At 44.4% G+C, this 15,525-nt stretch overlaps 1 protein-coding gene across 7 annotated transcripts in view; it reads right to left on the bottom strand.

Annotated features, from left to right (window-relative positions):
- Positions 1-1,747: 1,747 nt before the first annotated feature.
- TSPAN18 (tetraspanin 18) overlaps positions 1,748-15,525 on the bottom strand; it is a 177,684-nt gene continuing 163,906 nt past the window's right edge. For all 7 annotated transcript variants that reach the window (XM_073348079.1, XM_073348077.1, XM_073348075.1 and 4 more), the window contains 4 exons: positions 9,207-9,305; positions 7,641-7,820; positions 3,592-3,675; positions 1,748-2,062 (listed from right to left, as the gene is read on the bottom strand). In XM_073348079.1, the coding sequence (XP_073204180.1) occupies positions 2,015-2,062; positions 3,592-3,675; positions 7,641-7,820; positions 9,207-9,305 (411 nt within the window). In that variant the 3' untranslated portion in view covers positions 1,748-2,014. The remainder of the gene's footprint in view (positions 2,063-3,591; positions 3,676-7,640; positions 7,821-9,206; positions 9,306-15,525) is intronic.

The following is a 15,525-nucleotide window of genomic DNA, read 5'->3' as shown; positions in this document are numbered from 1 at the left end:
CATCCCAGTGGATTAGCACAATGTTATGGCTCAGTTTCCCCTATGCACACACCTCTCGTGGTGGGTTGACCACTCAAAAACTCCTCCCACGCTAGACCATTAAGTGCAGCCGATTGTTTTTTTTTAAAAGTTTTAGGAACAAATTACAGAGCCTTCCAGCAGGTGCAGATACTGCCAGTTTTGTTAGCAAAGCCACTTTCCTTCATTATACATAGGAGCAGAATTTAAGTCTAAAATGCATCAATAAAACTGCTCCTAGGGGTAATTACCTAGAAGCCCTTTCAATAAAAGTTTTAACACAGCATCTGAGGCCTTTCACTGTTCAATAGCTCTGCCCAATTCCATCATTTCTCCACTGCTGACTTCATTTGTGGGTGGGGACTGATTTTCTTCATGTCCATGCACAGATCTCTCTGATGATTAGACTCATATCTCCAAGCGATTTCCACATGTCCTCAGAAACTCTGTATGTGAGGTTCTAATGTCCTATTCTTATCCTTCAGCAGCCTAATTCTTCACCCTGGTGCATATTAAGTCAAGGTCCTTTGCCAGGTAGTAGGCAGGCCTGCTTCACCATTACCTATATCACATCTGCATGGTCCCTTCTAGGAAATCCCCGAGGACATGGGCCCACTTCTATCACTGTAAATGCTTCACCTGTCTTGGAGCCTCAGTTCTATCCTTTGTAACCCTCTATCAAGGTCCTTATGCATTTTTCTCAGGTTTGGTTTTAAATGATTAAATGGATGACACTATTTAAATGTCAAAGTGGCATCTCAACGGAGGAAACCCTAATAATCCAGGAGGCTACGTTAAAATGACTTTAGTTGATTCCACTCTCTTCTCAGCCCCCTGGGACAAGCTAAAGGGAAACTCAGATCATAAATGAAGTCTCAAGATTCACAAAGCAAATAGTGTGGGAGACAACTACAAATGGGCCCCTTTGCCACCAGTACCATGTTTGGGAATTCCCCACCTGGCTGGAAGGAACATTGGAACCCAGTGCAGATAATTAAGCTAACAGAGCACTACAAAAGTACAAACTACAATTTTGCATGTCGGAATTGAGTGGCCAAGATTTAGAAGACAAAACAATATGCCCTTGCCCTGAGGCTGGCAGCATCAGCTATTTTTGGCCAGACCAATCATTTTTAAAGGAGAGAGGGGTAAGATCAGGATTTGGGAACCCCTTGTTCTCCTCTCACAAAACACTGAACAAAAAACCAAAGTGACAGAGTAAATAAGGAAAGGTATGCACCAAACTTCTGATTGTATCTCAGCCCTCTCCCAGCCCCTATTAGAGGAGGATCTTCCTCATTTCCCACAGGGTCACCTCATCCCCTGTGATGGGACTCCAGGGAAAGGCATACTCCACTCCAAGTGGTCCAAGAGTTCTCCTGGAGGTGTTAAGTGATGGTAGTTGACCCTCCTCTACTGAGCCATTTCCTACAGCCATTTCCTGGCTGGCAGTTAAAACTTTAGACCAGAAATGGAAATTAGTAAACAACGGCTGCCACAGTTTTCTGGGTATCAAAAGCCCTTTTTGTCTGGTTGTTTGAAACTTTCCTGACCTTTACACCCATGTGCTGTGGTTGACCTGCTTCCTTTGGGTACTGAATCTAGCCCCTGTGGCGTTCTTCTCTTTCTTCACTATCTAAAACAATAAAGTTGTGAATATACTAGGCAGTGTCCTGCTCTGATGGGGACCATTTCAGTTGTCTTCCCTCCCACCCACCCTGCAAGCGCCGTCAGTCTCTAATGCAATTCATTGCACTTTGCTCCTGATCAATGTCTGTGCAGGTTGCTCTGGGAGAAGGTCGGTGTGGCTTAATGTAGTGCACAGCACCTCAAAGTTCCCGCCCCTGAAGTACAATCCTTTTGGTCATTCATATATTACAACCCTTTTTTGTCTCCATTTTGTAAAAAAAAAAAAAAAATAAAGTTTTCCCCCCCTCTTTTTTTCGGTCTTTCTTCCAAGTACATAGGAGCATCGCAGTTGCTCAGGGGGCATCTCCTACTGGATCCCTCGAAAGAGACACATTGCAAAGATCATGGCAAACAGCTGGAAAGGGATGAGAAAGAAAAGGACAAACAAAACACAGCCATCAGCCATATCTTACAGAACAGTGAAAAACCCTTACTGAGGCCTAGGGCTGCCCTGACTTAATATAGACTGAATGAGGAGCGGGAGCTCTCCTCACGCCAACCAGGGTGAAAGAGAAGGCAAGGTATTGCTTACCCAAGCCTGGGAGAGAAAAGGGTTTTAGCAGAGGAGGGGCTGCACTCTTCTCCACACTTCCCATTACTTTAAACCCTATTCCCACCCACTATCAACAAAAACACCCTCGTGGACGATGGCTACCACACCAACCTGGGCTCTTTCCAAATTGTCTGCAAGTGTTCTGGGTAGGGTACACTACTAATCTGCAGGGCTCCCACAGCCCACTCTGCACCCTCGCCTGCCATGGAGCTCACTCTCCAGCCAGGGGGTGGAATGCTTTGCTGGTCCCAGTAGCTGCTGCTCCCTTTGGCAGGAAGGCAAGCCACCCTCACTCTCTGAAACTCCCCTCTAGAGATCCAAGTGCATCAGCCCCACACACATTGCCAGCGTATCAGGAAACCACACGCCAGAGCCCCTGTGACAGTGTCCCAAAGCAGCGTCATGTTCAAGTAGGGGAGACTTTCTGATGGAAACCTGGCTCTGCTTATGTCAGCCCCAAAATGCCAAATACGGATGCTTTCTATAATGGAGATATATGCAGTGTTGCCAACTCTCATGATTTTGTCATGAGTCCCATGATCGTTATTGTTTTCCTTAAAGTCCCAGTTCCTGGAGTCAAGTGGATAGGTGATGATTTCTGCCTTCATTCCTAAAGAAAAAGTAAGTTCCTAGCCCTCGTGACTGTGGAGAAAGCTTCAAAATGTGACCCCAGTTCACCATAAAGGCTCAAAAAGCAGAAGGCAAATAAAAAGAACCCCAGATCTATTGTTTTGACATGATTTTAAAACCATTCTCATGATTTTTGAACATTTGGGGTTGGCAATACTGTATATGTTCATAATCTCAGGCCACTATAGTTTCAGACTCTATACAGATGCCCCTTAAAAAGGCACAGTTTGAAACATATTAATCAAGATGTGCTTCTAGTTATCCCCTCGGACCACATGGTTGTGTTACTATTATCCTCTCCTCCAATGGTCAGTGACACTCACTCATTTCATCTTGTTTTAAGGGCAGGGACCATCTCTTTTATGTGTCTGTGCTGCAGAAACACACAACCGGGCCTGAAATGGGGCCTCTGGGTACTACTGGGAAAAATGCTGGATTCCTTAAAGCTTCTTATGGGCCTGTAATTTTATACCAGGCATAACGCCAGATGGCAGTGCAGGCGTGTACGATAAGGGATTTCTCTGCCCTGCATGCAGACGGACAGAAAATCCAGCCCTTACTTACTAGTTACTCTGAACTATAATCTCCCTGCATTTTGATGGGGAAGGGTCCTGTTGAAAGGTGAATGTGCAGCTCCTGTTCATGCTACTGGCTGCACTTGTATAGATACTGCATATTTAGCACATTAACAGCTCTGGTACCTCAATAGCCAAGACGCCAATGGTGAGAGCTCCTGCAAGGTACACATAGGTTTCGAAGGAGTTCAGGATCACAGTGTAACAGCCCTAGGAAAGAATAAACCATTGTGAAAAACAGACAAGCAGCAGCCCCGTTTCTTCTACAGACATTTGCTTATGACCCTTGTTTGTGTACCTGATGCATGTCAGACCCAGAAACCAGATACATGACCTCCAGTCAACAGACAGTGAATAACAGAGACCCACTCCATGGGGCCTTTAGGGAGGACAGCCCTTGGAGGCTGAGGCTGCAGTTGATGGGAAATGGGCTTGGCTAACAGAGCCATAACCCATCGCTAACCAACACTGGTCATAACCTTCAGCAGGGCAGACAAGAGTAGCACTGGAGAAGCCTTCACACTGCAGCAGGGATAGGACAAGTTGAGATGGGAGGATGGACAAAATCAGATAGTACAACACTGGGTGGCTTCCATTATTTAGGCTGGTTTGCTTGAGGCTTCATTTTACAGCAGCAATTAGAGGAGGGGACCAGGAGTCAAGGTTCCTGGGTTCTATTCCGAGCTTGGACAATAATTCACTGAGCAGCCTGGAGCCAGTCACTGTCTCTGTTTCTTAGTTTTCCCATCTGTAACATGGGTCAAATCATACTTACCTAACATTCTCCTGAGAGAGTTAATGCTTGTTAAGAGCTTTGAGATCCTTGCATACATGGGAACACTGAAGTGTAAAGTAAACCTTATCATCCTAAAAGTTATTTGTCATTCATATTAATTATTAGTACGATGGGAAGCACCTGTAAAAGCTCCAGTAGAGAGAAGAACTCTGTTGGGAGGCACCAGTTTATCCAAATCTCAGTTGTGCTAGCCCACAAAATCCTTCAGCAAACTAGCAAATTTCTGCAAATGGGTTGTGTGAAAAGAAACAGGGACATCAGAGTCTGTTCCGTAAAAACGTCCATACCTCCTACTGAACACATACACAAATGTACACTCACATGTGCACTCATCCATGGACACATACTCTCTCAGTGTACACCCACCCACACATCCCCGCAAGCACACCCTCCCTCGCTCTCCATGCATGCACACAGACAGAATCCTGGGCTGTTTTAATCACCTAATTTTTATCTTCTTCAGAAATGGAAAAAAAGAATCAGTGGCCTTACTGAGCATGTCATGGATTCTGGTCTCAACCAGACCTTCCGAAATAAAGAGATGATGTAAAGGTCATCTGGGTGAAGAAAAATGAAAAAATCTCAAACACCCATGGGGAGCACATTGCAAGCAAAACTGCTGCATGTCCTTTTCAAGGGAAACCGTGCAATGAGCCATAGTTCGGCAAAGACACTTGCAAGTCAAAGACTGGGGACAGTGGATGGAGTGCACACATGCATTTATAGAGCGTGTCTTCATGTATTGCTGTATCTGACAGCACTCTACAAGGGCTCAAGTGCTTTCTTTATTAAGTCCTTTGGCTAAAGGGCAGGGAACATCATTTTTAGTGGCAAATAACTTTGTGTGTGTTAACTGAGAGATCTTTCTCCCTTCTGGAGATAGGGACAAAGTCTTCCACCATCCTCTCGTTTCAGTATCCCTGACTCTCAAGGGCCTCATATTGTAGTGACCTTGCCTACCACCTGCTGTGGCTCTCTCCAGAGTCCATCAATGGTGCTTCCCTACATTGGCCAAAAGAGCTATTCTGCAAGCCCCAGAATGAGATCTCTGCAATACGACAATACAAGGCACTGTCAGGAAACCACTGGACCACTCCATCCTACTGGGCTTTGGATGGCGTTCTATACACATTAGTTGTTAAGAGACCTTGGAGCCAAAAGATGCATCTATACAGGGAGAATTAGAACGGGTTTATCAGCAGCAGTGCAAGTGGCAGTGTAAACAGGGCTCAGGTGCTTTTACCACTGTGTTATATTTCCTCAGCCTGGACTGTACTGATTTTTACACTGCAGCTAGTACCTGTGGCAGCTACACTAGTGCAGGAGTTATTATGCTACTGGTGCCAACTTTTCTAGAGCCGACAAGGTGCTACGAACAGTTCTTGTCTGACTTCCAGCTCGCAGAACTGAGCATCCAACCTTTTGGGTGCTTATTCAAACACAACTCCAACTTTGACCTGAGGGTCTCCCGTAGCCAGGGAGGCCGAAACAATTTGTATAGTGGGGGTGCTGAGAGCCATTGAACCAAACGGTAAGCCCTGTATATGATGGAAACCACTTCAAACCAGGGGGTGTGGCAGCACGCCTCGCTCTAGCATCTATCCCCATAGCGCCCTTTGAACGGCTCCTGCTGCTCGGCAGGGTCAGCATGCCAAGAAAAGTTTTCAACACAAACTAGGCCAGCATCCGCCTAGCAGCTCTGCTTGCCAAGAACTTGACTTTGGTCCAGGAATGTTTGAGCTCAAACAACATTCAAAGAACCTCCCTCCTCCTTTACTGGTTAGGACTATTTCTGACAGTTGTCTCACGTGCTCTTTCTCCAGTCAACATGTTACACTAACACACACAGAGTAACAAGAATCTCCCTTTCCAAAGGATTGAGATGGGAACGTATGGACTCAATATGCTCCAGTGACACCACAAACCGAAATGCAACAATAGGAAGAGAGACATTTTTGTTGTCCTCTTTAGCCCTGTTTGTCAAGATTAATGTCTTTTCCCCTCTCGAGTGTTTGTTGCTTCTCTCTCTCCCTTGTGTGCTTGAGGCAATCAGATCTGGCAGAAGCAGCATTGCAGCGTCTGCTACGATCTCTCACCCAGACGGGGGAACAGCTCACAGACTGGTTCTAAACTAATCTGCAATCTGCTGTCAAGTGCTGGAAATGGAACCAGTGCTGCTTAGAAGAGGGAGATGTGGCGGCAGTCTCTCATACAGTTCAATTGTCCCATTGTTGCTGGGTGAAAACTAGCAAGAGCCAGCCAAAGTACAAGTCGTTTTGCTGAAAGTTTTTTGAAACATGACGGTTTTGGGTAAGTGTAGGGTGCATATTTCTGTAGGGGTGGGGACAGGGTAGGGAGTCTGGATTTGGCTAACCAGAAGGCTCAGTAAAGTGTAGGCCAGAAAAAAGTGACATTATACTGAATGTCCTTGTTAAAATTTGGGCTGATGGAAAGTGCTGGACTGAGAGCCTGGGAGAGTGAAATAGTCTGTTTATCTCCAGAACCAGAATGATAAGGGCACAACAATGCAAGCTGCTCTCCCCCCACTCTGCCAATGCGCTTATCTCCTGCATTGGAGGGACCATCACCAGTGATGAGAGGGCACTTGAAACTCCATCGCCCATTCAATCTTCACCTCTCTGTTGAAAGGGCCAACAAGTGACAATAAGTTCTGATTGTAGACATGGTTTCTTTGTGGTGTTGACATTCCCCTGGTAGGAACAAAACTCATTCCAAACCTGGGTCACTAAACAGCTGACAGATGGCAATGATGCTCAGTCACTAATGATCTAGGTTAGGATTGTATTTAATTTCTGGGTGTCTTGCCATCTATGCAAAAAGAGCAACGCCTGATTCTGCATCATGTTCAAGAGCATTGATTTGGGGTTTATTTTTAAGCAAATAACTGCATAAATGGCCCTTTCCTGAGTTTTGTGACCCATCAGACTCTGTGCAATGTAAATAGCAATAACAATGAGAGAAGGTGAAAGAATCAAATACAAGAATCAAGTGTTCAGCTGCAGATTTAAGGCTGGAAAATGCAACAAAAAGCTACATAATCCTTTGACTCCAACTCTCTTCATCCATTAGATTTGGGGAAATATGCAAATTGCTATTGATGACACAAAGTCGTGCTGCTGCAGTATATTTAAAGCCCATGGAGTGAAAGGACACTGTCAAAACAAGACCCAGGCTGTACACTGATACCGAGAGCTGGCAGGCAGTGTAAATCCATTGTTTATTTAGGTATTTAGGAATGTTTAAGAACTGAGTTATGGTCACCATGAAAGGGACCCATAAACCCCATTAGCTTCCATACCATAGTCTGTTTAAAGCTCAGGGTGAAGCACCTGTCAGCTCCGGGATTATTTCCCCTTACCTGTTGGTTCTGGTACGTGTCTTTTCCCATGAGGCAGTCCTCCTTGCTGACAAATGCCCCATCCCGGGTCTGGAGCTCTCGCCGGCAACAAGCTTCCGGTACCACATATTCTGAATGGAGGAGTCGAAAATGAGGAGCTGTTTCAAAATCTTCTGGCCCATTCACTCCACAGCAGCCAAACTAGGGAGGGACACAGGAAGGACAGAAATCCATAGGTTCCATATTGTCACTTCTGAAAGGAACCACCACAAATCCTTTCCAAGTCATGATTTTGTGGGGTGTGAAGGGTCGGTGTTCAGTGAAGGGAGAGTGAGGGCAATGTGGCTGCATTTGTGTTTTTATCCTGGCACCTCTTTCATCCGTTGATCTCAAACCACTTTATAAAGTATCATTATCCCGAGATGGGGACACAGACACAGAGATTAAGGGCCTGATCCAAAGCCCGCTGGAAGTCTTGCTGTTGACTTCAATGGGCTCTGCATCATAGCCAAAGCTACATGCTCAAGATCACAGAGTGAATCAGTAGCAGAGCACAGAATACAATCCAGGCTCCTTATTTCCCAGTCCTCCCTGTGGCTGATATCCAAGATGCTGCTGCTTCCTCCCATGCCAGCTCTAATGCACTAGACGATTCACTGAAGGGCCACTGCAAGCACTCAAGTGATTTGCTGCATCTACCACCTTTCAGGCTGCAAAAAGTTTAAACGTTTCATGCATCAAATGTAAACTTCTTCTTTAAATTCCTGAATCAGCATTAAGGGCAGCTCTCTTCTTTCATTTTAAAACTGAATTGAAAGCTGTGGAGACTGATGTCATGTATTTATCTGCCGAATAGGCACAGAATGGGTTGTACTAATGCAAACTTTCCACAAACACAGCCCTTACTTCCTGCAACTGGAGAAGAGAGTGGGGGACAACTTCTAGTAAAGGAGAGGGGAATTCAGACTTTACAGCAATCCTTGACTTCCCCGCTTACCGTCCCAATTAAGATGGCCAGTACTTCCATACTAGTAATTAGACTATAAGCCACCTGAAGAAGAGCTCTGTGCAGCTCAAAAGCTTCTCTCTCAAACCCATAGAAATTGGTCCAATAAAAGATATTACCTCATCCATCTGGTCTCTCTAATATCCTGGGACCAATATGGCTACAACAACACTGCAAACTATCAGCCACCAACTCATTTCACCGGGGCCATTGAAAAACCATGAGATAGTAACAACTTTTGGCCCTAGCTGACCTAACCTGGATTTGAAGCAGAATCCTAGAGGTGAAAGGGTCTGCAGTGATGGCCCATCCCCAGCACCATCCAGCTAGCTGACTGTCTCCAATACTGCACTCTCCCCCTTCTGCGGGCAGCTCAAATACTACATCACTTTTACAAGGGGTTGTTGCTGGTAGAATTTTAATCTAACTCCTAATTGATAAATACAGTCCAGATTGGTTTGTATGCAGCAATGTATGCTTCACAGCAGACAAGCTTAGGCTACAGCACGGGGGCAATGCTTCCCTTTATATTAGTGACAGAGCTAGCTGCCACCAGGAGATTCAGGAGCAAATCAGCTTACTGTGATCATAACCGAGTTCCAGGTGGAAGAGAAGACATCAGTCTCATTGTTCCCCTGATAGTGCTTCTTTAGCTCCTTGGTGAAGTATTCTCTGGTCAGCTGAAATACACAGAACACAAATTACTGCCAGCACCTCAATTCAAAGTACTCTGGTGATGCTATTATTCATTACAAATCTAAGTGTAGATACGAGATCCTGTGCAGTTAGCACCTGACAGAGTAAACTAAAATTATTTTATAAGCCAGGAACTCCCTGCTTTGGTGCATGGACATCAGCTTGGCATCCTTTGACAGTGAACAATGCATCTGCTGCTCAATTAGAAACTAAGGGCCCAATGTGAGGTGGTGGTGCTTAACACCTCCGTAAAGGTGCTGAACACCTGCAACTCCCATTGGCTTCAGTGGGAGTTAACAATGCTCACCAGCTTTCAGCAGGCTCTTGCAGGATCAAGCTGTAACAGATCTGCCCCTCAGTTCAAACCACAACTACAGGCAAGTATGAAGATGAAGCCTGCAAGGGATTAAGAGCCTAATGCAGTGGTGGGCAATCTGTGGCCCGTCAGGGTAATCTGCTGGTGGGCCGCGAGACAGTGTTTACATTGACCGTCCACAGGCATGGCTGCCCGCAGCTCCCAGTGGTCACGGTTTGCCGTTCCCGGCCATTGGGAGCTGCGGGAAGTGGCAGCCAGCATGTCCCTGCAGCCCACGCTGCTTCCCGCAGCTCCTATTGGCCGGGAACGGTGATGTGGATGGTCAATGTAAACACTGTCTCATGGGCCACCAGCAGATTACCCTGACGGGCCGCGTGAGGCCTGCGGGCCGCAAGTTGCCCACCACTGGCCTAATGCAATGCCCCATGAAGTAATCTGGTTTCTTTACATTTACCTGCGTGGTGGCTGGATCAGGCCTGAAAAGAGTTCATGCTTTGTGTGGAAAGCCCATTACGCATGCAGGGTTTAGATGACACTATGTGCATGTTGTGTGCAAGGGCTGGACAGTTGTGCATGTGGAAGGGTCTTTATGCCTGACGATACTGATTGGCATGTGAGTATTTTGCACCCAATGCTCCCTTTGTTGTGCATTCTTCTGCATCTTCAGTTTTACAGTCAGTGGTCATGCTTTTATAAAATGTAGGGGAAACACTGACATCTATAAAATGCTGGCTGCACCTTAGCATTATCCATGGCGAATGGCACTTGTTCGCTAAAACCAGCTGGACTTGTTTAAAATTAAAAGTTAAAAATTGATTTCTACATATATTTTTAAGTTAACATTCTCTTTTAATTTTTTTATATATGGAGCTATTTAAAAGTGCTTCATATAACAAAGAGACACTAAAGACACTAAAGACAGATCTGAAAAGCCACATAAACACAGCAGTTAAATCTACCAGACCTTGGAAAATTCATATCTGAAAGGCATGATTCTCCTCTCATTTACACTAGTATAACTCTCCATTTTTCTTCAGTGGAATTACTCCAGATTTTTCCAGTGTGAGTGAGATCAGAATGACACCCTAATATTGTACCTTCTGTGAACAAAGATGGATATAAATCCAGGTAATAAAACGCAAAGGGTCACTGTCAACTTTAACAGTAGATATTAGAAAACGCATTTCTTTGTCTACTGTACTAACAATGATCCAGAAAGAAAGAATTTTAAAAATCCACTTTGCATTTCCACCATTTATGTTTATTTTTTACATTTCCTTCAGCTTGGGCAATGAAAATTAGTAAAATCAGGTTTATTTTTGTTTATCGTAAAACAGAAAAATTATAATAATAATTTCCCTCAAAGTATCTGTAAAACAAACAACAACAACAGAGACCTTGAAACAATCAAATCCTATGTTTAGTTATCACCTTTTTTCTGAGGAACAGTAAAAATAAAGTTTTAAAAGTCTGGTTAAACTGAAAACTCTGAGGCATTTTATAATCCTGCTGTCATTTCATAATAAAAACTTTAAGGGATCCTTTTTGCACCATTAAGTCTTGTCTTCGCTCTCTCTCTCTCTAAAACCTCAATTCTGCATTGTGATCCACACAGGCAAGACCTGTCTGTCAGCCCAGAGCTCCACTGATGTCAACAGGGCTCACATAAGTACAGCTGTCTGACCCCGGCTCATATACTACAGGATCAGGGCCCAAGACTGTAAGCCCTTTGGGAAAGGGACCACTTTGTTTTGTGCACTATTCAGTGTCAAAATGCACTGTGGACGTGAAACAAGCAATTGTAAATATAATAAATAAAAATAGCACAAGTCAGTTTGCTTTCAGGTTCTATGTGATGCAGTGTGGAAGTTCCAAACATTGTAGGGGTGGGTGCATTTCTTTAAAAAAAAATCAATGGTTTCACTGGAACTTTATGACAAAACTTAATGGAAACTTTAAGTGAAATTCTGACCCCACTGAAGTCAGTGGGAATTTTTCTATTGTCTTCAGTGTGGCCAAAGTTTCACTCTTTTATTTTTGTTCCCTGACAGGTTTTGTACAGGCCAGTTTTAAAAATCTAAATGATGAACTAAAATATAACTTGACTCTGAGTACCATTTTCTAAAATTTAAGAGTCCCATTGACTTTCTGTGACCTGTAGGCTCCACAAGATGGGATTCCAAGGGGGACTTTGCTGCCTAACTGCCACTTTAGGCACCAAAGTCCAACACTGAGGTGCCACGGGCATTCACAAAACCCCTGCTCCGCTGCTGCCTAACTCTATAGGCATCTAAAATTCTGCCATTAAAATTCCAAGGTGCCTAAATTTTGGTAGCTGGGCGTGTGCCCAGTCAGTCAGTCCTGACACCGCCCAGCACCTTGGAGCCTAACTTATGCCTAAACTCCAGCGCGATTCACCAACTAGGTGTCCCCCGCCTGTAGGGCCCGATCTGGTAGGCATGCTGTCAGCACAGCTAAACCCTCACCAAATAACCAGGAGGAGGAGGAAGTGGTGGTATCACCCTCCACAATACACTTTAGCCTTGTGGTTAGAGCATGCATCCAGGATGTGGAAAGCTCAGGTTCAAATCCCCATTCCCTCTGCTTGATGTGGAGCAGGGATTTAAACTTGGGTCTCCCCCATTCCTAGGAGTGCCCCCCTAACCATTGGGCTACCGGGTACTCTGGCACAGGTCTGTCTCTCCTGTTGAAGCTGTTCCTCTGTGGATAAACCAATATTCATTGGGCCAGATAAAGAATGATTCTGTAGCCTAGTTGTTAGGGCTTCATCTAAGAGGTGTGAGGACCAGCTTCCAGCTCCCGTCCCAATTACTGTGTAATTATTCGCATTACTTGAACAGCTTCAACAGGAAAAAATGAGAGAGGTCTCAACATTGCAGCATCTAAGTCCCTCTTGTGAATCTGACTCCTGGACTTAGGCTAAGACACTTATGTGCTTTTGAAACTCTGAGTGCCACCAATCACACAAGATATGGATTTTCCCTTGAGAAATCAGCACATTGGGAATGGCTGGGTTAGAAGGTGCAGAAACCATATGCTCAGCACTCTGCTTGCCTTCCCTTCTTTTGCATGATTTACCCACCCAGGCGCTTATCCTAGGGAGACAGCAACACCAGCTTTTTATTGGGGCTTGTCTGTTTCTTAAGTGCAGACTTTGAAACTAATATTACAGTTGGTAATAATCCCAACGGGCTGCCTTTGGCTGGGTCTGAAATGAAAGAGTCATTTGAATATAAAGTGAAACCTTTAGTTTGACAGGAGTGATCCCAGAGGAAATTGTTCAGAGTTTGTGTGTGATTTTTATGAGGCTTGGCCTAAAACAAAGCCCAAGGCTAGACTGGGGGCATGTTTTCCAGAAAAATAAGCAATTCCCCTTTGTGGCTGTTAAACTGTAGTTTGTCTCAAATGTCCGAAGTTCAGAGAAATGTTAAAGATGGGGCTGCATGAGTGACTTTCTTCTTTAAATAAATACATAAAAACATAATAAACAGAATAAAAGTCAACAAGATATTCCCAACCCCATATTCATTTTCCCCTTTGTCTGAGGCTAATAAAGGAGCCAATGAGGTTTCTGTACCTCGGTGTATGATACCATGAGCTATTCAGATGGAACAAAGGCCCTAACAACAAGATTTCTCTCTTACATAGTGCTTTTCTTCCATGGAGCTCAAGGTGCTTTGCACAGGAAGGTAAGCATCATTTTTCAATTTGAGGGAACTGAGGCACCAAGAGCTGAAGTGTCTTGCACAAGATCAAACAGCAGTACAGTGGCAGGGAATAGAACCTAGGGATCCTGACTCCCAGCCGCGTGCCTTATCCACTAGCCCACACTGTCCCTACTGCATTGCCTTTTTGCCCAACGAGGGAATTTGTTGACTCTCCAATATGGGTGCTAATATATTATCGCTAAACACAAACGCACCTTGCAGAGAATGAAAGAAGCTCCATGTGGAGCTGTTACCCAAAACACACTAAACCCAGTCTTTAAAAAAAAAAAAAAACCAAGAATTCCATCAGTGTTCCTCCCATCAAGGCCTCAGAGGGGCAAAGAAGAAGCAGGTCCTATGCCCAAGACAAGTCACCTTTGGTTTGGGCTGTGTTTCTCTCTCAATTTATTGTTCATAGAAGGAACTGATCATCGTATGGAGTAATATAACCAGCACCCAGATGAAACAGAGTGCTGCATCTTCACAAACCTCCTTCCCCCACTACCCTCCGAGGAAACCGTGAGGCTACCTGGAACAGGTGAGGGAAACAAATCTCATGACTGATTGCCATGCATTTCAGCATCCACTTCAAAGCTCCCCTTCTTGTCTCTCAGACCATGTCTCTCTCTAGCCTCTCTCCTCCTCTAGCCCCAGTTCACTCTGTCCACTTCACACAGTTCTCATTGCTAGTGAGGTGAGAGCCTTCTCCTCTGCTACTCCTGCTATCTGGAACACCCCCTCCTCTCTCCCCACCTCACTGACTCTTCATCTCATTTCAAATCTCAGCAGAAAACAACTCTTTCCTCCCTCGTCTTTGATTCTTCATTTCTTTTCCTCCCTCCGCTATTAATTATTTAACACTATAACTGTATTATTTAACTCAGTAGAGCGTTCTGGGAGCTAGTTTGCAGGCAAGATGCTATACAAGATAAAGTTGTATTGCACTCTGTCTGGAAAGTGAGCAGTTGGGAGTCTATCCATTACTTCTGTGTCACTGGATGCACCTAGAGACTGTGTTCATACAGAGTAGAACGCTGACTACAACAGCATCACACAACTTAAGGAGTTTCCAAGAAAAGCCACTTGCTTGCATCTGCATTCCACATTGCAGTGTGGAAAGTAACCAGGATAACTTTTTAACCACTTGTCTCTGAAATGAATTATTTTAACAACATTGACCTTCACTCCTAGATCTCTGCTACCATGTCTGGGTTGTCCCATCATTTGTACGTGCTTCAGTACTAGAGAGAAAAGGTGTCTGAGCACCATCTTATAGAAACGGTTCAAATACTTACTTCCAGACATAGTTTCAAACAGAGATCAAGCCTTGTCCCTCTGGCAGGCAGGCTGTCCAGCCACCCAGCCTTGGGCTAACCCATAGACCATTGGTTCTCAACTTTTCCAGACTATTGTATCCCTTTCAGGAGTCTGATTTGTCTTGCATACCCCCTAGTTTCACCTCACTTAAAAACTACTTGCTTACAAAATCAGAAATAAAAATACAAAAGTGTCACAGCCCACTACTACTGAAAAATTGCTTACTTTCTTATTTTTACCATATAATTATAAAATAAAATGATTGGAATATACCGTAAATACTGTACATACATTTCATTGTATAGAGCAGGATAAACAAGTGATTGTCTATATGAAATTTTAGTTTGTACTGACTTTGCTAGTGCTTTCTATGTAGCCTGCTGTAAAACTAGGCAAATATCCAGTTGAGTTGATGTACCCCTGGAAGACCTCTGTGTATCCCAGGGGTATACATACTCCTGGTTAAGAGCCACTGCCACAGACAAAAGCCAAACGAATCACAAATAATTCCCAAACCACAGAATGCACAAGATGGGGATGTTTAAAAAAGTACAACAGAAAAATAGGCTTTGTTGAGAAGAAGCCTGAGGAGGGAACAAACGAAGAGACCTTGCAAGCTAAGTTTAGCACATGTACAGCTGTCTCCAGTGACTCCGTGTCTGTGAATGGGCAATGGGTAGAATTTCTGAAGTTCTTCCCAATTTCTTGTTCATAAACCACTAACTTGCTGCAGTAGGAGATGTCCACCTCTAGAAACTGTAGGTTTTCTAAAAGATTTTTTCATGCCTCAGCTGGCCATTTTGATGGAGGTTTCATCTGGTTCTTGTTACTTCATAGACAGAT

This window comes from Lepidochelys kempii, chromosome 6, assembly GCF_965140265.1.
Source record: "Lepidochelys kempii isolate rLepKem1 chromosome 6, rLepKem1.hap2, whole genome shotgun sequence".
In the NCBI taxonomy this organism is placed as follows: Eukaryota; Metazoa; Chordata; order Testudines; family Cheloniidae; genus Lepidochelys; species Lepidochelys kempii.
Note: the sequence above shows the minus strand (reverse complement) of the source record. Positions and strands in the feature narration are given on the sequence as shown.